The sequence below is a fragment of the Lepisosteus oculatus genome, chromosome 22 (assembly GCF_040954835.1).
Source record: "Lepisosteus oculatus isolate fLepOcu1 chromosome 22, fLepOcu1.hap2, whole genome shotgun sequence".
In the NCBI taxonomy this organism is placed as follows: Eukaryota; Metazoa; Chordata; class Actinopteri; order Semionotiformes; family Lepisosteidae; genus Lepisosteus; species Lepisosteus oculatus.
Window position 1 is genome coordinate 11,730,154 of NC_090717.1, and position 26,008 is coordinate 11,756,161.

The window sequence follows — 26,008 nt, forward strand, 5'->3', positions numbered from 1 at the left end:
AGCTCTAAGGTACAAGGCTCTGTGGCAGCCTCTGTGATGTAGAAAAACGCTTCAGTCAGGGCTGTTTCTGAGAACCAGTTCTGCCACTGATGACAGATTTGAAAGACCACTACGGCACAAAGAATTTTAGTAATAGGTTTTCCAGGAGATTTTACCTAATTTATAGCAACTGTAAATATGCTAATGTTAACTGTACATATATTCATAAACCTGCTTTTTTGCTGAACTGCATTTTATGTGAGTTCTGAGTTACTTTTAACTTCAAAAAAGGCACCCTCACCCCTATAAATTAGAGGAAGGTTTTCTGGATTCTCTCCACCTGACCTGGTGCGCAAGTATGTCTCCAGCTCTTCTCATCCTCTTGCTTTTTGCTGTTCACCATGCCTTTTTATCGCCCCCCTGGGTGTATGAGTACTGTATTCATAGGGTTGATTCATAGCTTTTTCAAAGAAATGCAGAAAGTGGAACCCTAGATATAACTTAGACATGGTCGTACCTATCTGAATGCGTACACATACACAAGAAAGAATGTTTTACAATGTATTGCTACAATTAGTAATGATTTGAAAGGTTATATCGTGGTAAAAGTCAATAGGTAGTACTGTATCTCTCAATAAAGGTACTGCAATTTAGTTAGATACCCATCTCTTGAAATATGCTGTATCTTCATCATTGTGCAGATATAATACACATTACATGCTGTGTATTTCATTGCAGGTTTTCCATTTTAGAATACAGTACTTATCTTCCTGATGCTAGTCAGTCAGCTGCTACAGTATCCAGAGTGTCAACCAAAGGATCATGCAATCTCTTGATGACTAACTTTCTATAGCAGCCTCTTTTGTAGACCAGCAAAATAATAATTTTTTACTTTGTCTTTCCGAAACATGAAAAAGATATTAATGCCATCAAGCTACAGATGTACTGAGAAGATACATACTCATGTTTGCCATTAATCACTCTGGTTTGGGGATTTTTATATTTTGCATGTCAGTACAATTGTAATTGTATTTTTTTGCTCTTCAGGGAAATGTGTTGTGTGAACTGTCCACCTTACTGTGTTTGAACTGTTCTTTGCCACCTGAGAAACCTGAGGATTGCTTCACTTATTGAACTTGAACTCAGTGCTTGTCCTTGATCTTTCTCTACTCCTCCCTCCTGTGCCTCTGCTGTAGAATCGCTGGAGCCCACCTATCAGCAGCTGCAGAAGATGAAGCTGGACAAGAGTCCGTTTGTGGTGGTGTCTGTGATTGGCCAGGAGCTGCTGACAGCCGGCCACCACGGCGCATCTGTGGTTGTGCTGGAGGCCGCCCTGAAGATCGGCACGTGCAGCCTGAAGCTCAGGGGGTCCGTCTTCTCTGCCCTCAGCAGTGCATACTGGTCCCTGGGCAACACAGAGAAGAGCACTGGCTACATGCAGCAGGACCTAGAAGTAGCAAAGACTTTAGGTGAGAGCCCAGAACAGTTCGAAATGGGTGTGGCGGCAGCACACATGTGGCAGTAAAGGACAAAAAAAGTGCACTGTAATACTTGTCAGCTTCCATTTGTCTTCTCTTCTTTTTAGCCATTAGTGGTCAGAGCTGAAAAATAGTTCACACTGTTTACCTAGTGTGACAGTGCCCATTGGTTACAATTATAACATAACTTTATTTAGTTGTTTAGACAGGTGTTTCACTGACTGTGAGCATAAATTTAGGGATTTTCAGTCATCTGGCCGTCTTTGTGCTTCCACTTTAATCTCTTCACTGTGAATTTAGTAAGCAGATGCACTCCTACATTTGGTTTTCAGATCATGAACAAGTCATTAAGAGTGTAAGTGTTTCTGATTTATAACAGATTTGTTTACAACTGATGTGTTTATCTTTAAGTGCTCTTCATAACATCCCTATCTCTTTTTTCAATTGTTTTATCCAGCTAAAGAAAAAGATGAGTTAAAATATAGATATGCTTTTGTTGCATTATACAGACCCTCTTGATGGTTATTTGGATTTGATAGATGACCATTTTAAAAATCACTTTCAACTCAACACAAAATCAATATTAGATGTATGTGAGGAGACAGCAGAGGGTTTGAGTTGTCCAGTATCCCCAGCTTTGCTCGGTGTTTAGTAAAGGGACCTGCCAAGCTGCGTACTGAAAAGTTTTATACAAATCAAAACCAACATCTGCGTGTGTAGACACCACTGACATACCAATTGGAAGGCAGGGCCCTCTGCCCTCTGGGCTGTGCTGTAAAGATCAGTAATAAGTCAACAGCGCACCAGTGCCAGAGATTCTTCTGCTGCTGTCCAAAAAGGAGTCGGTATGGTTTTCATGTACAATTAATGCTGCTGTGATTAACCATATGCTTTAAAATGATGTTGTTTGTTTATTCTAGAATATGGTAATTTACATTTTAATAGTATCTTGCCATAATATAACAGTCTAGCTGTACAGTTCTGTTTAAATCAGTAAAAATTTTTAAGTTTACCTATACATTTTTCTTTTTTTAAATCACCACATTTATATACAAATACAAGAACATTTTGAAATATCACTGCAACCTGTCCAGCTCATGAGCATGACACAGCCCATCTTTAATAGAAAATGGAATAAAATTAGATTTTGAACTTTCTCCTTTCATCCTTGTCTGTTCTGACATTTCAGCTTGTAAAGCACTGAATGTTTTGCAAATTACAACTGCAGTTATGCTTCCTGAATGCGGCCATATCAGTTACTGAAGACAAGTGATTTCACACCTTGACTGAGCCTCTTTTTCTGTACAACTACTTTTTTCATTTTTCAAAAATCACAGCTTTTGTGAAGAACAATATAAACTAAATTAAAAGCTTATTTTGTGACTTAAGACAACATATTTGCTGAACAACAAATACTCAGTGTACTCAGTGTTATCTTAATCTTTGGCAAGCTGTTTAATTGGTTAAGGAAGATAATGAATTTTGCAGACTGTTAAAAGAAAAGTCATTTGAAAAAGCGTTTTAAATAAAAAACTGAATTGGGTGTGAATTTCACAAAGACAGGTGTTTATGCGCATGTTTGTTAAAAATGTTAACAGTTGCATGGTCCTTAATGCCTGGAGCTGGAGAGCCCCAGTCCAGCAGTGTTTTGTATGTCCTGAATGGCTCAACAAGTAAAGCCATTTGATCTCTGTGGCCTGAGTCATGTCACTAGCTGACTGGGACTGTGATTCACCAGCTGGGTGGGTTGGGAAGTTGTAGGCTAGGAAAACGACTTGGCTTTCATTGGAACTGCAGTTTTAGTGACTTACCGGGTGCCTGCCATCATCCAATAACATTAGCAAGACATTATTAAGAGCCACTCCTTGAATTTTCAACTCTTCTGTATTCTTAATTTTGTCCTTTGAGACAAATAAAAAAAAATATCTGATAAGTTGACATTTCAGAGGAACACATCTTCTGCACTTTATACTCCTCATCCAGTACTGGAGGTGTTGCTGAAAATTCTCGAACCACCTGCTATTGCAAATTGGGTGGGTATTAATGAACCCATTGCCAGGTTTGTTGAGCTGAAAAAAACACATCTACAAGGTAAATCTTAGTTTTTTTACAGGGTGGAAATGAGATACAGTACAGTATATGTAAATGCAAAGCAGAAAAAAATCCTACTGTAAATCTACAGGAATGAGAACATTATGCTTTCAAACTGGATATCAATAAAGCAAAACTAAGACTGACCGTTTTGAATGCTAGTCTAACCTGTAATTCTAGCATTCTGTTGCTACTGTCAAGTTTATTCATATTGGAGAGGATTGCAAAGTCCTACTGCTATCATTCTCAAAAATAAGGGTGAAATAGACAGCCAGTGTTTAGTTTCATGCGGTTTTGGTGTTTTATTTATAACAGCATGTGCGATTTCTAGTTATGTACCATAATGCTCACTTTATATGGATTGGCTCAGAAGCTATTTGGAAACACACATTACTCATAGTGTGAGCCGGACTAGAGCCATTTAGAGTAATTACCACCCCAGGATCATATATCCTCACTTTATGATGCCTCTTTTCACGCCAGTGTGAGAGGTTAGCACCACTGTTATTTCCTCTGCACAGTTGTTTTTTGTGTTCTTTTTTTTCCAAAAAGAATTCCTTGGGCTGAACAATGACTGCAGTGTGTATGAGGCCGTGCTGAGCGGTGCTCTGAGTGTCTGTGCAAACAGGAGCAGATTCCCCATCTTTTCTCTTGATACCTACAGTATGCATTTGAAGTAGGAGTCTACAGCTCAGAACAGGAGCTGTAGAGCTGTTGACCAGCACTCCAGGAATATCTATTTTTAATACTTCTCCTTTTATTTTTTTCTCATTTTAACACCTTGCAATGAAAGCATCTTGCACAAAAATCTCTTTTCCAAAGGTTTTCTGGGGGGAATAGAATGGAGTATAGGTTCCAACAGCAAATTCCAAGTGCTGTATTTCAAACGAAAAGGTAATAAATATTGTTAAAAAGAAAATACAGTACTGTGATATTTGTTATGCTTTCCTAAAACACTAATACATGTGTAAAAACATTGGTTTATTATCATCATGAAATTATGTTTAAACATTGAAGTATTATACTGTATGTTGTCTATAGTACAGTGTGTAAAAAAAACACTTTTTATTCCAAGACTTGTGTTCTAAAGAGACGAGGGTTTGTTCGGTTTCACAAAGCTTAAACGGCACATAGCATCCTTCTAGCAAATAGAAATCTTTGCTGGCTTCTTTTGCAACTTTGCAACTTCTAATGCAGCTCTTTCCATTCAGGTCCTAAGGTTAAATATTTTCAGATTTCATTGCAAGCTAATTGCTCACGGCGTTTGTGTTGCCAGGTGACCAAACCGGTGAATGTCGAGCCCATGGCAACCTGGGATCGGCATTCTTCTCCAAAGGCAACTACCGCGAGGCCCTGACCAACCATCGGCACCAGCTGGTCCTGGCTATGAAGCTGAAGGACAGAGAGGTAGGCCTGCGGGGGGGGCTGAACAGATTGAAATTGAATTCGGCATTTGTATGTAATGATGTATAAACACTAAGTCAATCAGTCCGTCAGTCCTGAGGTGCCCTTCGCGACAGTTTGCTTTTTGGCTTGTCAATGGACTGTCACTTTCCTCTGGGTCAAGGCGACACTTCGCGTGTTGTGACTGAAATGCGGCAGAGCCCCTACGTGTACATTGCAGTGGCCCGATATTGATCTCACGGTTGTCCCACAACAGGGGCATGCTGTATTTGACGGCTTACAGGGAAAGATGAGAGATGTGTTTAAATCAGAATTTTAAGGATAAGCAGCAGTCATTCAATTAGCAATGTCTTGCAGTGTACAATCAGCAAATCTATTTCATGTGCCCTGTTCCTCTGTGCAATAAGTAGCTTATGTCTTTTTGGACTGAGACTTAAAATCCTCATCTTAAGTAATTCTTGTGCTGATGTATTGTTATAACGTGGATTCAAAGGTGTCATCCGTCAAACATGCTGGTGTTAAGTTAGAAATACTTTTGTCATGAAATAGACAAAATTCATTTTATTAATTTCCTTCCTCGGTTTTGTAGCATTGGTGATGTACAGTATAGGGTGCAATTTTTGGACCGGGGCTGGGTGTGTTCAGCATGGAAATGTACTTTCTTACCAATATAAATACTATATTACATTCATAGCAGGCTGATTGTTTCAATAAATAATGACTTGGTAGAAGTGTTTTGTGTTATTTGTCAAATGAGGTTAGTTTTATCAGCTATTAGGAGTTGGTGGGGATGAGGGCTAAATATGTCAAACTATAAAATCGTACTTACTTTTTCACCACACTGTACTGTATATATGTGTATATGTACACAGTTCGTTGTGAATGCTTATTATGCAGTGTAAACTGCGTCAGTAAAACGTATGACCTGTTTTACATGAGTCAGTACCGTACAGTATAAAGCAGATTTAGAAGAGATCTCCAAAGCTGTTTTGGCTGCCTCCTGACATGATCCCAGGGCTTTCTGTTGAGACGTGAACAGTGCACAGCACCTGATGTCAGCTGGGAATGTGTTTTCCATATGAAGGGGTGCGAGGAGCGGGGGTGGATACTCACACTCCCCTCTGTGTGCAGGAGCTGACCTCTGCACTGATTGTTCTGCATGACAGGTGTTCATTCCATTGCTGTTCCATACAGACAGTGAATAATTCTCTGCTTCCTCTTTCTAAATACCCCCCCGCCTCCTTTGCTCCGCCATGCCTGGGGTTTGTTTGTCTTTCTCCAGGTATTTTAAAGTCCTGGTAAGGCATTTTATGAGTGAAACACAAAAGGCTGCAACCATGTACTGCATGTAAAAAATGAAGCACCAGCACTTAAGTTTTGAGAGCTCTGAAGCAACTTTTTTTCTCTTCTACTTCTGCTATACTTTGTAATCACGTTTTTTTAGTTTCCTAGTTTTTGTTTTGTGTCTTTTCTGCGTGAAATTTGAGGCAGCAGCAGCTACTCAGTGTTGAGCGGTATTAAGATCAAGTTCCAGGCCCCAGCAGAGCTTCACAGGATTGCTCTGCTCGCACACCTTAATCTTCTGCATTTAAACAAGTATCACAGTGTGAATCCCATGGCAGAGCTCATTTGTTGAATAGAAAGTATAGAACCGTGAAATTTGTAACTATTGCCTGGGTATGTTTTTAGACAAATGCCTCTCTTATTCAGCATTGAATGACTGACAGGATTACATTTCCAGTGCTGTATAGTCTCAGAGCTTTAGTAGGGGGATAATTAAAGTGGGTGTTTAAAGTCTGTGAATTTCACAGAGGCTAGAGAAGCAGTTCAATTGAATGCTATGATACCTTCTGCTTCATCCTTTCATTCATCCATTCCTGCTACGTGTCGAGGCTACCCAGGTCTTGTGCTGGAAAGGTAGGGCACCTTGTCCACCACAGGACATACAGTACACACAGGACAGTTTAGAGACATCAGTTATCTCTGCCGGCGTATCTGTAGGCGTCAAGAGGAAACCATCGGAGCCGGTGAGAACCCACACAGACAGAGAGAGAAAGAAAGGATGGTTCCGTAACAGCCTGGAATAGAACCACAACTAAAAATTGGGGATGCAGCAGTCGACAATGCCATTTCACCATGTTCTTATTGTCAGATACAGAACCTTTCAGTTTCCATTGTGGAAAATCCCCAATTAAAAAAAAAAGTAACATATTACAGATGATTTTACCATGACCATTGGGGTGACTTGAACACTGTGTTTCTGATGCACCAGAGCGGACTACCAATAGTGTCTGTTCTGTGTGCTTCCTGCTCTGAGTGATGACAGTGTAAACTGTTCACCTTTCAATCCTGCTCAGTCCCAACTCCATGTAGGAACAGAACAGTCGTGGTGTTTGGTTTTGTCATGAATAATTAATACTAATAATTTAAGTGAGAGAGATTGTCTTTAATTGCTACAGTTTGGAGAGCAAGTACTGCTTTTTCTAGAATTTCCTAGTCTATGTTTTATTGAAGTCCTGTGCCTAGTTAATTTAACTTACAAGGTTTTTTTCTCTGTTCCTTTTATTTGCAGCGCCTCTTTAATGCAAACATGTAGATAAGTCTGTTGCATTTCTGTTTGTTTTTTTTGTCATCCTAATAGTCATTAGAAGAGTACCATGCATCTCTATTGCATTTGTATCTTTTTTATATCCATTGTAAGTTCTGGTTAGCACACATATGTCAAAAACCACTGAAAACAAATTACCATACCCCCAGTTTTTTTTCTTTTCAAGTAAAAAAATGTTTTTCAATAAGTGTTTACAACTCTTGTGAGACATGAGCATTGTGAATTGTTCCCTTTCTTCTCTAATTATTTTGCAGAGAAGACAGATAGACAGACATGCTGAGATACACATATGGTTAGTCAAACTGCTTAGCAGGGAGAATGGGTGTGCACTGTATCAATGCCAGGTGCCTTGGAGCAGTGCATTGTCCTACACCTGTTAATGCAAGGTACAAAAATACAGTGTACCTCTCTCTAGGGCAGCCTTCTATAGATAAAAACAGGAAAGGAGTCTTGTGCAGTTCATGCTTTTTGTAGATTGTCAGTATAGGGTTTTGGACAGAAGATGGGAAATAATAATCACAGCCCCTTAGTAGAGTCTCGTTTAATTTGTTAGCCAGATGGTTGGTCTAATTAAAAGCCACAAGGTGGTTTGTGTAAAAAGCTGAGATGCCTGGATTTGCTTCTCTGCTGCAGCCATAGGAAATTAATTGGGCTGTTCTTGATGACATCATTCTGACCACACTTTGCCTGGAAAAAAGGGCCATTTTTCAAGCTTGTGCTGCCTGGTGGATCAAGTGTTTTAGTTTTCCTATGCCACAGCTGTGAGAGTTAACATTTTTCTCATGTTTTTTTTTCCTTCTTCAAAGCAGTTTATTTGGATTTCAGGAAGATGCAATTATATTTTTTTCTCTTTCCTTTTTAAAAAAAAATCTTTGAAGAGCAGAGTTTCTTTAGGCAGTGGTGGCAGAAAAAGGAAAGCCCAAGCTGCTTTAAAGAATTTTCCAAATATTGAGCAGTAGGAACTTTACAAAATAATTATACAATTTAACATTAGGAGAAATATGTGAAAAAAATAATTGCATGAGTTTCTCCAGCTTTTCCCTCATTTTCAATGTGCCTGTTGTTTTCCTTTGAATGTTGTGAATAATTTTCTGATTTCCTGATTGTTTAAATGCCGTGTTTGCCATTGCATTTCTTTGTAAAACTTGATGAAAGTACCAGATTAACACACTTAGGCTATCTATGTAATTGTGTGTATATATAATTCTTTTAGTCGTTATTCATTTTTTCAAGTGACTTACCATATCACCATATTACAGCAGCTATTTAGAGAAAATAGACCCTAGTTATCAGCTCTCATGGGAGAGAGAGCGTATGATTAAGTGTTTTCTTTTGTGCTCAATATAACAGGAGCTACATTGTACACTGTTTCAGCTATTAAAGAATAGCAAAGGCATATCTGAAATTGAAATTGAAAGAGGTGAAGTCCTTTGGTCTGTTGATTTTTCCTGCACCGCATATTCCTTGCAGACGCAGAAAATGAGGGATTCAAATTTGGATTTAAAAATTGGGAGCAGTCTAAATGAGAGCTCTGTATTTCTAATGTATTTCTGTATTCTGTATTTTTATTCTGTATTTCTAATATCTTTGAATTAATTACTAAGAACTTGATGGACCATGCCTTAAACGTAAAAAAGGGAAGTCTTTTGCATTATTTCACATACTGTATCCTTCCATTATGACAAATCCACTTATTCCTGGTAAGGTTATGGTAACATAGAGGCTTTCTCTGAGCAACAGTCTGTTAAAGGGAATACACCCTTTATCAGTGAGCAATATGCTCTTCATCGCCATCATTGACCACATTTAGATACTACCATTTAAACACTCAAATGAAAGTATTTTGTCATCTTGTATATTCTCATGGTTTATGTTTAGAATAGATGTGCCTGTTGTTGCACTTCCTGATGTTACTTGGCTTGCAGTTGTGAGAAACCGAGAAGCTATGATATTAAACATGCTGATATTTCTGAGTAACAGGGTGAGGATAGAAGTGTTTTTGTCCCACTTTCTGTTTCCTGCCTGTTGGCAGTAGACTCAGTGGTGCCACCCTTGGGAGCTTCCGTTGAGCGTCAAGGTCTTGTTTGGAATAACAAAATAAACAAAGACTCAATAAACACAGACCCCTCCACCTGGATCAGGAGAACGGTGTCGTTTGTTTAAGAATGGTTTTAGTTATAAGGCTTTTTTTTCAGACAATAATAATAATTGCTCTAACCGGCTGCCTGAAGAGCCGGAATAAACATGGGTCAAGCAGGTTTTTTGTTAAGGATAAATTCAGATTCTTTTTTGATTAAAAGGGTTTCAGGCCTTTGATAAAGTTAAAAATTGACCCTAATTTTGACTTATTATAGGATCTTCTAAATATATAGTTCCTCTTGGTATTAATCTTGTTTTTTTTATTTTTCTGCTGGTTGATATGGACCTCATACAATATGTACAAATTCCTCCATGTTTGTCCTCTTCAAAATGCGACAAATGTAGCGATTGTTCCTGCTGCAGCTTCGACTGCCCTCGGGTGCCTGTTGGTGTGGAGTTTCCATCTTCTCTCCATGGGGTTTTCTCCAGGTGCCTCGGTTTCCTCTTATCTGACAGGATAGGTTTGACTGTCTTCTTTGTCTTCTTCTTCCTGTGTTTGTCCCCTTGTCCCCATGAGGAAGGCAACAGGGCATCTCTCCTGATTACTGCCCTGTCTGGAGCAGCTCCTGGAGTCACGTTGCTTGGATGGATTGAATCCTCACGAGGGATTGAGAAAAAGCTAATTTACCAGCCTTCGCAAAGGACCAATGCTGTCGATTAGAAGCTGGTAGAGAGCTTTTAGAAAAATATGTATTTTGGATTCAGCTGACCTGGGGCTTAGAGGCTAATGGAAACATTGTTAGCCAACCACTTTTCAATTCAGGCACAGAGCTGAAACAGATTAGTTCCTTACCAATATAATTTCAGGATCGTAACGATTTTATCCTCCATGTCGCCTGGAGTATTTTCATATATATTTGTGTACAAAGCATAAACAATGACAGTACTCTCTTTGTTTTTTCCTCTGGAATGCAGAATTAATGTGTTACCATGGCAAGGTGTTTTCCAAATGTATTTTGTACCAGAGGCAAAATGTGTTCCCTAGCTTTTTTTTAAGAGTTTTTTTTTCATTTCTTTTATGGAAAGTAAGGGCTTTAAACAGTAAATAACTTAATAAAATTATTAAATATTAAGTTAAAATTATTTAAAAAATTGCAGAACTTTCTTTAAGGATTTTTTAAAGAAATGTGATCTCATTACCTGGTGTTGCCAGGAGGGATGTTCTTGAATTCATATGAAGTCAGACTGTGCAGAGGTTGTTGACTCCAGTTGTGTTCAGCGTTGATAGTTTTCTTTTTGTTTGAACAGCTATTTAATAATATGTTTCAACACAAGTGATAGATCAAAAAATGGACTGAAACAGAAAAAAAGAAAAAAATATCCGGCTGAATAGCGAGGCTTTTGAATTTAAATATTTTAATTCTAAACAATTCATAATACTCACTTTTGTCAGCCTTTAAGGTTTATTTGTGTTAAAAAAATAGAAAGTAGGAGCAAGTGTATAGTTAAAGAAAAGCATGAGACCATTGCACACTATTTTTAAAGGCATTTCTGATGTTCTTCAACTTTCACTCCTGTTCTACCTAAATGTTCTGTAAATGTATGAATCTGAAAGCTGCTTAATTTTTTTGTTTTGAAATGAATACCCCAACTTTTGCAGTATTGAACTTTGGTCTTTTAATATAAATGAACAACAGTGGTTCAGGCCATGGGCTTTATCTTTGCTGAAGAGTATATTTGAGTCTGTACTGCCCATGGGAGATTGGCTAGGCTCCCCTTCGTGATCTCAGGGCCTGGTACAGTATCATCTACAAAAGATACAGTTAATGCACGCAATTCATCTTCACTTCCAAAAACAAAAATACATTTCAGAGGTAAACCCAAATTCCCAAGTAACCAGTTCAGCAGAGAGGTGACTGCATGGTGGCAGTGTGATCCTCTCGGCTTCACCGTGAATAGAATCTCCCTGCTGTCATCCTAACGGTGGACTTAGGAGCTCCAGAGAATGGAGGAAATGTGTTTCTCATTGGAGACTTGAACAGTCCACTCACCCTTGACTACAATAATGTGAAGAAACTGACAGGCTTAACAATGCTGCTCTTTTCCTCTTGTTTTTTAATGACCCACTTCCAAATACTGAAGGTCACCACAGAGATTCAACAACGTAATCACTCTGCCTTCAGACACCAGCGATTACAGCCCTGGGCTTTAAAAATAGCAGGGAAATGAGGGAAAATCATAAAGTAGCAAGTCTGAAATGAGGGTTTTGGGAGAATGGAGTTGTGCCAGGAAGAGTCATGCGTGAAAACCTAGGGAAAGAGAAGGGGAGTTTCTTGTGGAAGTGTACTGTACCTCATTCAGGCAATTCCAGAACGGGACTATGTGCTCTCAGAGCTGTTGCAGATATGCTACAACAGGCACAGTGGAGATAAGTCCATTCAGGAAAGGGAAGACGTTTAGACAGTATTAGAGGCTTTCACATGACTTGAGATCATCATGGGTCTCAAAGTGCACTGTAACACTGGACGTGCTTGTAGGTTTTAATATAGTGACCTGTGATGTGTTCAGCTTTCTTTCACTGTTCTTTGTGGTGGTTTCTTTCATTCTACAAAGGCCAATTTAAAAAATAAACAATTATATAGCTGTTTTCACATGTTTGCCTGAAAAGATGACTTTTAAATGTGTGTGAAAGAATTAAATAGGAGGGGTCTTCATCTATATCTGTGTCATCACTGGAGCTCTAGCTTTCACTGTTGAAGCTGGAGTATGGAGGCCTGAAGTCAAGCTGGTTTTATTAGCTCAGCCCTGGCAGCACTTGAGCTATATTATGGAGCAGGCGGGAGCATCGTCTCCCCACACGGAGCCAGCTGCTGAGGCGCTATCCAAGGGAGCAAAGAGGTGGTTTCAATGACCAGAGCCCAGGCAGTGGGAGGGGGTTCTGTCAGGACATTACCGGCAAAGTTTTTTCCATGCTGTGCTGGGTAAAGGAGCCATTAAAAAGTCATTAACGTGTTGTTGCTGTGCTTCGAGCTCTTTCATCTTGCTAGCTCAAAGGAGGCAGGGGGCAGCCCAGTCATATGCCCTTTTAGTGTGGCGGCTCCGTATTGATTGAAACCAGGGATTTACAACCCGGTTCCTTGCTAATTAGAACTAGGCTGAGCCTCTAAGAAGGCGTCTGACCTGCGCTGAGCCATTCAGTTGTAGAGGAGGCTGAGGAGCACATTGTCTTGGGAATAATGGAAGCATAATATTTCTCTCTGAAAATTTTTTTTATTGTTTTTTTTCAGTTCTAACAATGTAACAGACTGCATGTTGGACAGTTTTTATCCAACAAGGTGGCATCCTATTTTGGTTTTTATTTCTTATTGATTGAAAAGAAATGGAATTTGGTAACTCAAGTTATGTCAAGTTATGACATCTTATAGAAGTGATGGTGTCCTGCTGTTCTTTGTTTAAATTACCAGTTTGCTTTTCCTACATGTGCTTTTCCACATGGAAAGACAATTCAAAAACACCCTTTGTTGTTGATGAAATTGTTCCTTTTGTATGTTTTCCATGCCTCTATGAGGGTATTTAAAGGAATCATATGAATCTTATAAGACTGTTCTATTGTTTTGAGCTCAAGCTCCATGTTTAGAACCATCTGGTAAAGGTACCAAGAGACTCTGTGGGGGTAAAGGTGAGAAACCTGACTTGACCAAATGGTCAGTAAGATTTTGGCCATGCTAAAGGACAACCACTGGGAAATCAAAAAATAATTATTTCCAATTACTATCTGATTATAAAATATGACAATGTTTTTGTAAAATGTATTTGAGCTGTCTACTGTAGCACTACATGTAATAGGATTTATTTTCTTTATGGATTTCTCCTGATTTTTAAGAAACATTTTGTACAATAATTCAATAGCCGCACCCTTGTATCCTCTTAGTTTAAAGCTCTTTCATTTAAAAAATATTCTGTTTAAAATAAACATAATTGGGTTATATGGTAAACTATTTCTGAGTGGCAGCAGATGATAACTATCTGCTGGTAAGTGTGTAGGTTCAATTCATTGCTTTGAAACTTAACTGCCAGTTAAATTCAGCTAATAGGTCTACTGATACAAATGATGGAAATGTTTAAATTTCACCATTTACATAACAAAGTGCTTGGCAGTATAGCATAGCTCCCCTTTGAGCTTCCCTGTAGGCATACAGATGGTAGAATTCTGCTCTGGTAACAAATGTTTTCAGTCTGTTAGAAGCAGAGACGTAATGTCCTGCTACCAATCCCATGGGCTCAAACAGAATTATTCTCAAAGGTATTGACTCGTGAACAACACCTACTCCAATTGTTCTGAAAGAAAGAGTTAGGATTTCAAGTTGTTAAAGCAATGACACAGGTATCTGCATTTTATACTCAGTTAAAGATAGATTGGAGACATCAATGTTTGTCTGTGTTTGAAAGCTGTAGTTTTTTGTTTTGGGTGGAGAGTAATTTTAATCTCAAAAGTGATTACCCTATACCAACTGTACTAAATGGATACAATGTAACTGTAGAGATGTTTTCTGGCTTGTCATACAAATATTGAGTAAGGTGTTCACCTTTCACCTTGTCCGAGAAGAACTTCATGACCTTCAAGAAGTGGTACAGTCTTTTTCCTATTACTTTCCTGATTTCCTACATTGTTTGTTGAACTGACTGCACCAGACTCCAAAGAGACTTACTGAAAATGTCAGAGCTGTGAAAAAGGGCTTGTCCAAAACAGTAAGAAGCTTCTCCTCTCAAACATTGTTAGACCAGTAGTTTTCGAAGGGCTATCAAGATCAGGTCAATAATCCATCAGTAATGAAGGTACAGTATGTAGACATAATGTAATTAGTCTCGGAACGTTGTTCCATTAACCACGGAGATCTAGAGGCTTTCACATTAATAATACATCTTTATTGATCACTCTTGTAACAATTTTGTTTTGCATGAATACTTTCAGCCAGTGTTTGGTTTCTGTCGGTGAATGTGTTGTGTGGAAGGTTTTGTGAAAAGAAACTGTCCACTCTTTCTTAGGGGACAGAGGCTGGGCTTATTTACAGATAGATGGATTCTCTAGTGACGCTTTTCTGCTCTCTGTCCTGAGGTGTGATTTCCTATACCCAGCACTGTTTTTTTTTTTCAGTGACTAGATGAGTAGCCTAGAGTCCCAATAAATAACAATAAGAAAATCACAGCAGCTGTAGAGTGGATACTGGGCTTAGTACTTACTGAACCATAAACAGTACTGTGGTATAACATGAATAATTAACGGAAAATGTGAAATTCATGGTTTAGGAAAAGTTAATTTTCTTCTGAGATCTTTCAAGTCAAATGGTATGTACTGTTTCTAGGCAGAAGAAAACCACTGATCTTATCACACCCCTTATACAGTTTGTCACTCTGACTTTCCAACTTCACAGCTGTCTCGAGCTGGATCAGTGCAAGGAGACAGGGCTATGTTTGTACATTGTAGATTGTGTTTTAATTGTAATAAATTGTAGATTGTAATTTAGTTGTTTCTTAGTTTTGTTGTGATTTTATTTTGCTGACTTTATCTTTTTTTTCTATATCTATTTTTTTAAACTCATGGAACAGGCACCGGTTTGTGCTGGAAGAAAACAGAATGCAGTCACTAGGTCCCCAAGCGCAGCACAGATTAATTAGGCACTCCCTGCAAGCTGTGGCTCAGGAAGCAGCCAGAAAAAGACTTACTTCACCAGTGTTTTACTTAACAAAATCACCTTCATTCATTTTACAGCAGTGTACTACGCTGAGAAACACATGCAATTTTGCAAGCTTACTGGTTTAGAACTCTTGTTTGCATAAATCTATAATTTTCAAATGCACTGTCAGGCTATAAATTACCAGGAACATTTTTAAAGGAAAATGAAGAAAGAGTCTATGGGAATATAAATTGGTTTTGCAGATATTGAATGATTTTTTGGCAGTACTTTAAATGATACAGGGTCAAAATGATTGAAAATTTGTTTTTGAAATGAATAATGTCTGAGCTTCACATTATTGATGTATTTATGAATGACATTATACCACAGCTGAAATAACATGAATGATGACATTTATGTGCATATTAGGTGAACTTTCTATCTAGATCTCAGTCTGTTTGGTACATAAATTTACTACACAGGCAAATAGCCAAGTGAGGAATACAAATAAAGAACAAATGGTGCTTGTTTTGAACATTAAGAAGATTCCCAGAAAGCTCCTTACTCAAGGTGAGGGTTGAGCATCTCCTGGAAACACAGGGCGAAAGGCAGGAGAGCATCTTTTGGAAGGAAACTGGAGCAGCTAGAGAAACCCCACGTGAACAGTGGGACAGTATACAATCAGACTGCCCACAAAAGACAGACACAGGACCCAAGGGCTGTGAAACTGCAATGCCAATCACCCGATCATTGCACCACCCAACGTGGCACAATTTGTGGATAAAATCGTCCATCCATTCATCCATTTGCAATAATAACTTAGTTCAGTACTGGGTCACATATATAGCTATAAGCTGCCCTGGCTGACAGGACGCAACCTGGTCGAGACACCACTCCACTGCACTCACACATGTATATGGAGGACAATTTAGTGACACAGAGTAACTTAGATAGAATGTCTTTGGATCCTGGGTGGAAATCAAGGCACCCTTCACAGGGAGAGCTGCATTCAAAAGGAGATGAACAGTAATACATGTATTTTTTATTAAATATATTTGTTTACTTGTCAGTACTTCTCAAACCACTTAGAGTAAAGTGCTTCAGGTATGTTTTGGAGTGTATTCCTTTAAATCTTGCTACCTTGTCTCAGAATATCACCAGTATTATAAGGTATTGGTTTATCTGTTGTTAATTATGAAATGGCAAAGTTAGAGACTTATAGTCTTTTCGGTAACAGATTTTCTCTCTTTTTGGCTCCTAGTGCAGGAATGAACTTGGCTTATTGTTCAGTACCAGATTCAAGCTTGACGCAGCTCTCTATGGGAGCACTGGTGCTTGGCAGGTTGGAGGGGTTAGTGTTATGAGTCAGCAAAGAAAGCCCTGGTAGATTGAAAGTCATTCTAGATTTAACGTGGCACTGAGCCAGCTGCATGCTACTGTTCAGGCAGTCCTAGTCAGTCTGATCTCTGGACTATAAGGACGCATCCTGTCCTGCAAACTCTTTTCCTGGCCCATAAAGAGAGTGTGTTGTACACAGACTAAGTTTGTCTTAACCTTTAATGTGGAGCTACCATTTCTCTATGAACCCTGTTGGAAACCTATGGCAACAGTCCTGGAATCTGATTACAGCACCGCTTACATGTTGCCCCTAGGACAGCCCTCAGGACACTGTGATTCTGCTGCGCCGGCCTGGCGCACGTAGACGGTCAGGAGAGGTCAGGAGGCATCCTGATAACCATGACTGTGTTTCAGGCTGCTCCATATGAGCTTGAACAAGCTGGAACTGAATTAATGAAGCCAACCCTCCCCCCCCCCCCCCCCGAAATCTTTGCAAAAGCATTCAGTGCCTTTAGAGAAATGATTTGTTAAGCAGAGACATTATCCATTTTGGCAAGATGAAGGGCTTTGGGCTCATGCCATGCAGGCTTTACGGGGGCTAAAGAACCAGGCCCTTTGTTATCCCTCTAGGTATCTTTAATAATGTTGAACCGAGAAATAGTAATAGATGAAAAGAAACATATGGCAGGAGAAGCAGACCTTGAATCAACGGGTCTGTGCAATAGCTCAGCTGTTCACTGCTATGGTGCTGTGGTACATTCTTGCATGGATTTTTTTTTTCCAGTGCAAGAAAAGCAATAATCTTTTCCCTTAAAATGTCAAGTGCCCACCGCATGGCTGGAGCTTGCTGGGAGCAGTAACCTTTCGGGTCGCCCAGCAGAGTGGAGAGGGTGGTAGGTGCTGCAGTTTGAAGCTGGGAATTGCCTTCTGTTTTCCCCAGCTGATCGATGAAGAGGCTGTCAGGGAGATGAATGGCTGCTCTGATGCTGGCTGGCTTACTGAGCCAATCCCGAGAAGCACGCTGGAATTGTGATAGAGCCTGGCAGGCTGTTCGGCAGCAGAAACTCAGAACTCTCTCTCTCTTTCTCTGGCTCTTTTTTTGTCCATTTCAGCAGTTGTTTTGGCTGTGGTTTCCAAGGGAATGTGAGGTGGGGGGAATTCCTACTTCTAGCAAAGTTCATTTGGAAACGTGTGGGGTCAAAGCAAGAATCTGTGTCATAATTCAGCTGCAGGAGAGACTTCAGATTCTTTCTTGATACTGAAATGAATCCTGGTCCAGGAATCTCTGAGATAGTAGCTGAAATGTAGGATTTCTTTTCATGATAAATGGGTTTGGCTTCTCATAACAAATCCGTCCTTAGTGGGGGAAGAATAGGGAGGGAAGTTCCTTCTGATAAGAGCTGGTAAAAGTTAAAACTAGCGAGAAGTCACTGTGAGAGGATCAAAGCAGTTCAAAGAGTTTTTTTGTAATGCATTCATAAATGCACAATATGCGAGGATTCATATCAGGTCTGTAATTTATAAGAGAATTATAATTAAAGTCACCTAAAGGCAAATAGGCAAGTGATAAGGCATATCGATTCAGTCTATTTCAGAATGGAGCTGTATCACACCCTTCAGGCTGAGTTTGTGTGATAATTGTAAATGTTTTTACACAAAACCGTTGTAGTAGACTTGATGATTGTACAGTTATCTCAATACATATAGTTCCTAACAAAGGAATAGCGATACATTTTTAAACTTTTTTTCATGAAAGGTCAGTATTTTGAGCTACTGTATTAATTTCCATCCATGCTGACATCGATTCAGGGCCATAGCAGTAATGTTTTTATAGTATCTGAAGAATCAAGAAGAAATACCCTTATTCTCTTTTGAACAAATAATTTGTGGAGGGATAGTCCTAAACTAAAGTTGGGAGCAGAGAGTTGTATAAAAAGGTGAGGATTTGTAGGAGCTTCCTAGTTTGTTTCTATATGCTGTTGTATTTAGTCTAACCTTAGTTAGTAAGTTCTCTCAGTGATCATTGCTGCTGAATTTCTCCCACACTTTGGTGTATCTGAAGGTCTGTATGTCCCTGTGATAACTTTGTACCCTTTCATTTTAGAAACAAAGACCACTTCATGGAGATCCCATGCCACAAAGTTACTTGGAATGCCCTGGCATCCCTAAGAACATAAGAAAGGTTACAAATGAGTGTGGGCCCAACCAGCCATGTCTTGAGAGAAGCCAGTTTATCAGCTTCAACAACACAGTCTAGTAGTTTGTTCCAGAGCCCCACAGTCCTTTGCATAAAGAAGTGCTTCATTTTTAAATGTACTTTCACACAGCTTCCACTTGTGTCCTCTGGTGTGTGTTTCACTACTGGGTCTTTGTTGATTTTACAATATCAGTGATCACTTGTGTCCACAGGTTTGCAGTGCATGCAAGAAGACATTAGGTGTTGCTACAAGATAGTTTGGCTAATCAGCTAATTAGCTAGCTAGCCTCGCTAACAGTGTGTAGACAGAATCTGCATTATAGAAATGTCCTTTTTATTCCAGCTAGTTACAGTAAAGACTCAAATCATTTTTCAGTATAGGTATTGTACAGTTTATAATTGCAGAGCCAAATCACAAATATATTCTGCACTAGGGAAAGAACAGTTTATTAATTACTTCCAGCATTATAAATTCAAAAAGCAGCAATTTCCCCAAACAAAATTTAAGTCTTTAAGTTATTAATTGTTAAATGAATGATATTGTGATTTAAATAAAATACAACTATGACTCATCTTCTAACAATTAATCACAAAGATAACTAATTGATTTCCATTAAACATGCCAACCACTGAAAAGTACGTTTGGTCATTTAAAATGGAAATGAATAACTTGTCAGTCTGAGTAATTAGTAATTTACCGCATTCATCCTGATTTTTGCTGTAGCGAATCAAGAATTAAGTCCCTCAGTGTTGGTACAGTTCAGTACAGTGATATAATTTATGTGCAGCAGAGACAACCAGTACACAATTTTCCAGTCCTGGGGACTCTGACAGCTTCTTATTGGTTAGAATCAGGTCACAACTATGTACTCCATTTCTGTTCCTGGAAATAAGCCACTGTAATTTTGCCATGCTGGATATTGGATGCTGAACCATGATATTTGGACAGTGTCAGTGGACCAGCTCGCCTCAGAACAGGCCCCTGCAGTTCAGCACTGAGAGCCAACATACTGTAAAGCCGCCATGTTTACTTACTGTGTTTAATTCTTTGTGAGAAGTTTACACAGCACTGGCACCAATGAGCTTCCTCTTCAAGCAGATTACTTCAGCATGTATCGAGCTCCTAAGTGACTGTGGTTTTCCCCCCATCTGTTAAGCAGCGAAAGTACCGTATGAGTAATTTAAAGGGCTGGAATTGCATCCTGTTCTCTGGGCAGTCGATAGTTAGCTGTCAGAGAGATAAATGGGGGCTTTACGAAGTCCATTTTAATGAAGGTGAGAGGCTTGTTTACTTGGGACCTGTCAAACCAGTGGGCATAAGGTCTAGTTATGAGTTGGAGAAGGTATTCATTAGGGGAGCCCAGCGCCTCTTCTGTCTGTACTGATGTGTACAGTCGGATGTGGATCCCACAGTACATGGGCAGCCAGATCAGTTCACAACACACCAGGACACCAAGGGCTGTTCTGCAGTGTGAACAGCTCTGCCTTGATTGCGCCACAGATACTAACATATGTGCTTAGTGATGAACTGCGGTGCAGCTAAATTTTAATCGTATTCTGTGTTACCAAATAAATTAGATAATGGCTCAGGTTGGTCTACTTGAAGCAGAAATGACCACAGAAAAACTGCATTTTTTATCCCACTTGATGTCTGTGGTGTTATAGGACAACTCAGAGGTCTTCTTATAAGCCATGAAGTTACTGTGTCTATTTCCGTTATGTAATTCAGTGGTCTGAATTGGATTACTATCTGTTAACCTACAGTATAAGACTGTCTGACCTGAGTCAAGTCTGATGCTGGCTTCAGTGAAGCAGTTATATCAGCCCTCTTTTACATACTGTAGCACAGCAGACTGAGGCCTTGTCTTCTACTAATTTACCATCCTCTAAAATCATGAAGGATTTAAGGTGCTGGTCTAAGCCCTACTTTGAACAGGAGGAGGTATATGCTACGTTACTACTAACATACAGTTGTCCAATATTTTGCTCTGGCATTTCATGTAGTCACATTTCATGTAAATCACTTCAATTTATGTGTAAGCACATACTGTAAACGTGTAACAGACCCTACAGAGTTTCAGACAATAAAATCTTTCACACTGTACTGTACAGTTACACAAGTTTGCTTGGGTCCCAAGTTAAATGCTGACTGTACATTAAACATACTTAGAATCTCACTAAAAATAGATTTATTTATAAGAGTAGTCCAAACCTTCTTATGGTTTTCTTGTTGTTGTTTTTTTCTTGCCCCTAAATGGTCACCATACAGTATCAGCACTTTTACCTCTTTACCTGGTACGTGGTAGGCCGTAGCCTCTAAATTGTTTGCAGTAATTGAGTTTCCTCAATTTACATAGTAAAATACAATCCAAACAGACATTGTGAGATGATGACTTCATAGCTTTCTCTGAAACTAAAGTTATTATCAATGATAATGCCAAGGTATTTCTAACTGTCCACTCTCCCTTATGGCTCTAGGTCTGTGACGCCCACTACCTACAGTATGACCATTTGTTTTGTTTGTATGGCAAAGAAATAAAAAGCTGCATTTTGAAAGCTTGTTATTATCATTTGCTCAGTCCACAACTCAGTTGCTATGATATGTAGTGCCTACTTACTATCTGCTGATTTTAATTTCATGTTTGAAATTGAATTATGTATTCTCTTTACATTTTTCTATTTAAACTCCCTAATAAGGATTCATGGGTTTTCAAAAACTGCAGTGGGTTCCCTTCTGTCCAGCTCTAACAGGGGACTGAAGAATTGAAGTCCTGTATCTTTTACATAAGCACCGTTGTACTGTTGTACATTCAAGTGGTCTGTTTGTACCATGCTGGACAGTGAATTACTAAGGATTATATTAGCATTCCCAGGGTTATTCATGACTTGCCATCCTTTACTTGAGGAGCAGGGAAGCAGCAATGTCTTCTGCAGTTCAGTCCTTTGCAGGATTTTGCTTTCTATTTTCTTTTTTTATTTTATTGAAAGACATCATTAAGGTCCATCCAATATGCAGTGACCTGCAGCGGATAGATTAAAGCTCTAGAACTCCCGTGAATCTCCTTTAAGATAATATAGTCTGTGCTATTCACCACATTTCTGAGCTCAATCCCGCTGTTTTGTGCATGTTTGCTGAATGCTGTTTACTTCTTCCAGTTATTTGTCTCCAATACGATGTTCTCAACACTCTACCTTTCTTGTTCACATGATGCTGTGCTTCCCCTGTCCTCTCCATCTCTGTGCTGCACCTCCCTTCACTGCACCTTTCGTCTTGTTTGTGCTGTGCCCTGGCTGTGCTTTACTGTAGAGCTGTGGCTTCACTGTCACTCTTATGAAAAGGAAACCCCTGCTGCCCAATAGCAAAGCAGCCCCTGCCAGGTGGTGCTGCAGCACAGAGTCTCTCTTTGACAGTGTCAGTCAGGAGGACGTTTCTTTTTGAGCATCATTAAGGCTGTAAGTGTATTATTTGCTTGACTGGCTCTGGAATCTAGCTTACTAAATTGAGTCCTTTTGTACAGAAGGAAGAGAAAGTGGAAGGACAGCTAATTCACACGGCAGCCTGGTGAAATCATTTGACATCACTCTTCATTTCGCACAAATCTCACGGCGTGTTGTCTTGTCGGGAGGGGACACAGCATATTAAAATCACAATGGATTATCCAGCTCGCATAAGTCCACTCAGGAAATTAGCTCACCGTTTATTTTGCCATGGGTTCCTATGGGGGGTTTGGGAATTTCTTTTAAAGAGTTTTATTATCTACCGTATGTTTGAAGTACATCCTGAAATCCCTCGCTCCTCCTGAGCTACTTCTGCATAGTGTAGAAAGAAACATCAGTGATCTCTTACCGGTAGTGTGCACTTGAGACAATAAATCAAACAGCATTAAATATTTATGGATTATTTCTCCAAAACAATTAATTTATCTTGCAAACAGGATATTTGTATTATTTTGGTAGTCCTTTGCAATACAGACTGAAAGGATTTCTCTCAGTTATGTTCTGGATGTAACTGTATTAAGGTGCCTACCCAAATGCAAGCTGTGGTTTCTGATCATGGATTCGAGCCTGATCCATGCCACTGGCCCAGCACTGTGGTGCTGCTGGTGGGTAACAAGCCTCTCCTCCTATCAGTGTTGTATCTCAAGTCTCAAGTATGGGGCTGTGTTTCCTGTAATGTATTAAAAGATGAATAGTTCAAAGTTGCGTGGGAGGCGTCTGCTTACACTTCCTCATTCTCCCCTGTGTACACTCACAAGGTTTGTATCCATGAGCCGTGATGTGAAAAACCCAAAACTGGTGGGTCTAAATCAGCTCAGTGGATCAAAATAATTGGTGCTAATATATATTTTAAAAATCTGCTTCTCCCAAAAGTTTTAAAGTATGTGAAAAATAACTTTTGTATCACACTTATCTGGCCACTGTACGTTTTTCGTTTTCAAAAGCTTGGTTGTCTTGTTCTTAGTACAGATAGTGAACCAATGTTTTATTGTACTGAATATCTGAGGAACAGACCACAACTCCCCTTCAGATATCCCCTGGAGAGTTTATAAAACTGTTTTGCTGCTCTTACATGGAAAAGATGCTCATGTTTGTTACTTCTGGCTTTCAAATTGAATTGTGTATCTATACTTTGAAGCTATGCTGTTAGAGGTCTTATTTAAAATCATTTTGGGCTGAGGACACACGGGAGCACACAGCCTGAGAGGTGGGTTAAACTGGCCAGGGCAACTCTCAGAAATGTGTTCGCTCTCTTCTGAAAATACTTTGTTGGAATCATAGACCAAAGTGTGTATGTTGTTTTACTCTTTCCAAAAAATAATCAAAAACGTGTCACATTTAGTGAAAGTTAAGTGCAAGTTATCAGTGCAAGTTAAAATTGCAGTGCAACAAAGGATAGTTGTGTGGAGCAGTGTTTAGAGTTCTAGACTCATTATTTGAAGGTTGTAGGTTCAAATCTTAGATGAGACACTGCTGTTGAGTCCTTGCAACCTCCTTCACCACAACTGCTTCAGAAAACTACTCACCTGGTACCTGGGTGCTAATGTACATCCTATGGGATAAAAGCATCAGCCAAATTCATAAACAGAATTCTGTGAAAAGGATGGGGGAATACAGACCTTCTGTTTCTTAGAAAGCCAGAGGCTTACACAATGCAGTATTTCCAAACAGTGGTGAAGTTTTGTCTGTGACTGTAGTCATGCATGGCTGATCCTCACATGGATACTGTGAATCACAGTTACCAGGGAGCAGAAAAAAGCAGGTCTGTAAGCATGGCATGCAATTGTACAGTATCTTTCATCTCACTGCTTGTGCAAGTTCATCGACTTTCAGAGAAGCTTGGCATGATCTGGATTTGCGATCCGTGGAGTTCTTAATGATGAAAGAGACAGAGCATGGCAAATTGATTGGGCTTTTTTTCAGGCACTTGATTTCCCCACACAGAAATAAAGTGAAATAACTGCTCTTTAGAGACAGAAATGAAAAGAGAGTGCTACATTTTTTAAAGTCTTATGTTTTTTCAAATACAATAATGTGACTGAATATGTATCTCTGGGCATGTTATTTCTGTTGCTTTTAAATAATGCTGTTATTGTAGGTCCACGAGGGATCTGTGATAGATAGGTTTAATAATATTTATCCTTTATTTGTCATTTTGCTTCTTTATTGTTTTGCACATTTTTCTTCATTGCAAAATGTATCTTGCAATATTTGGGTGTTGTTGCAGGGAAATTACGGTGTTTCTGGGATAATAAAACGTATAACAACATAAAGTTTGTTTTTTAAATTGTAAATTAATTAATTGCCATTTCAAAATACAGGGGTCCATGAATTGTTTCTCTATGTCTAGCTGTAAAGATCTAAAAAACGTGAAACATGAACAGTAGCTTCAATAAAAGTGTGTGCACCTGGAGTCCTCATCTCAAAGGTAGTCAATATAATTATCTTTGCAATTGAGAACCCAGTATAAAACCTCATTTTTTCTCTCTGGTGTACAGTGAAAGACTCTGAATGGGAAATCTTAGCTTTTCATTCCACAAAAAAAACATGACAGAAGGCATTAATGAAATGCAGGCAGTTGCACCATTTTAAACTCATTTTGTGATTTAAGTTATCGGTGGGTTGCGTTTCATGAAAGCATTGCAGACAAAAACCGTTTAACATCATCTGTGCTTGCGATTCAAAAAGATAGCATGTTCTCAATCTGCCTGCCACCCTGCTGGGAAGATCGACATTGGAGATTTTGAAAATTAGCAAATCGACAGACAGTTCAGTGAATGAAACACAACCATGTACCTCAGCTTTGGTTTTAACCACAGTCCACAAAATGCCCTGTAAGTACTGCTGCTTACTACTTTGCTGTCCTCGGGGATTATTAATAATGTTAGTTTATTCAACACTTACTTAATCTCTTTCTAGCTTTCTACCTTTTAAATTTGCTGTGACTCTCTTAACATAGAGGACCAGCCTCTGGATGTCTTAGGATCTTGGGGTGAACAAGCTGTGAAAACAAAATAAATACAGCCTGTACCTACACACTGCCTTGGCTCTGTACTGCCCACTTCATGGGTTTAAACCCAAATCAGAATCCTGTTTTCCGAAATGTGACTCAGGATCCCTGCTGTAATATAGAGCTGTGGCAGCAGCATGGTTGCATGCATACTGCAGGGAAAGAAGAAACAGTATATTCCTCATCATTTATTCTTCATGAATCCTTCCTCTTGTAATACTCTTCTGCTTGGTTTTCTGCACTGGCTTGCCAAGTACAAGGTCCTTGAGTTGGTTTTCCTCTGTCTTTACCATTCCATTCCCTACTACCAGGCACTTGTCTGCCCCGTGTTTCTACTGGCCTGCAGCCTGTATTCTAGTTCTGTCTCCTTCTGTGGAATCAACTATCCAGAACTGTACTGTCTCCCACCTCCTCAGGACTCCAAATCACACTGTACCTGCAGGTCCTTTAACCCAGGGATGGTCCCTGCCCAAGGGACAGAGGGTTTCAGGTCTTACTGGTACTTTCAAATAAAAATTGAGTTAAAGTAGTTCAATTCGACAGTTCAGATCCAGGATAGAATACAATCCAGAGGATTGAAATTGCCCATCTATTACACTTAAAATTGTTACCAAGGTTTTGGCACTTTAATTTTCTCTGACATTTGTTTGT

At 39.3% G+C, this 26,008-nt stretch overlaps 1 protein-coding gene across 5 annotated transcripts in view; it reads left to right on the top strand.

Annotated features, from left to right (window-relative positions):
• The window catches only part of ttc28 (tetratricopeptide repeat domain 28), a 468,402-nt gene that overhangs the window by 306,800 nt on the left and 135,594 nt on the right, over positions 1-26,008 (top strand). For all 5 annotated transcript variants that reach the window (XM_069182111.1, XM_069182113.1, XM_069182112.1 and 2 more), the window contains 2 exons: positions 1,176-1,448; positions 4,825-4,955. In XM_069182111.1, coding sequence (XP_069038212.1) covers positions 1,176-1,448; positions 4,825-4,955 — 404 coding nt within the window. The remainder of the gene's footprint in view (positions 1-1,175; positions 1,449-4,824; positions 4,956-26,008) is intronic.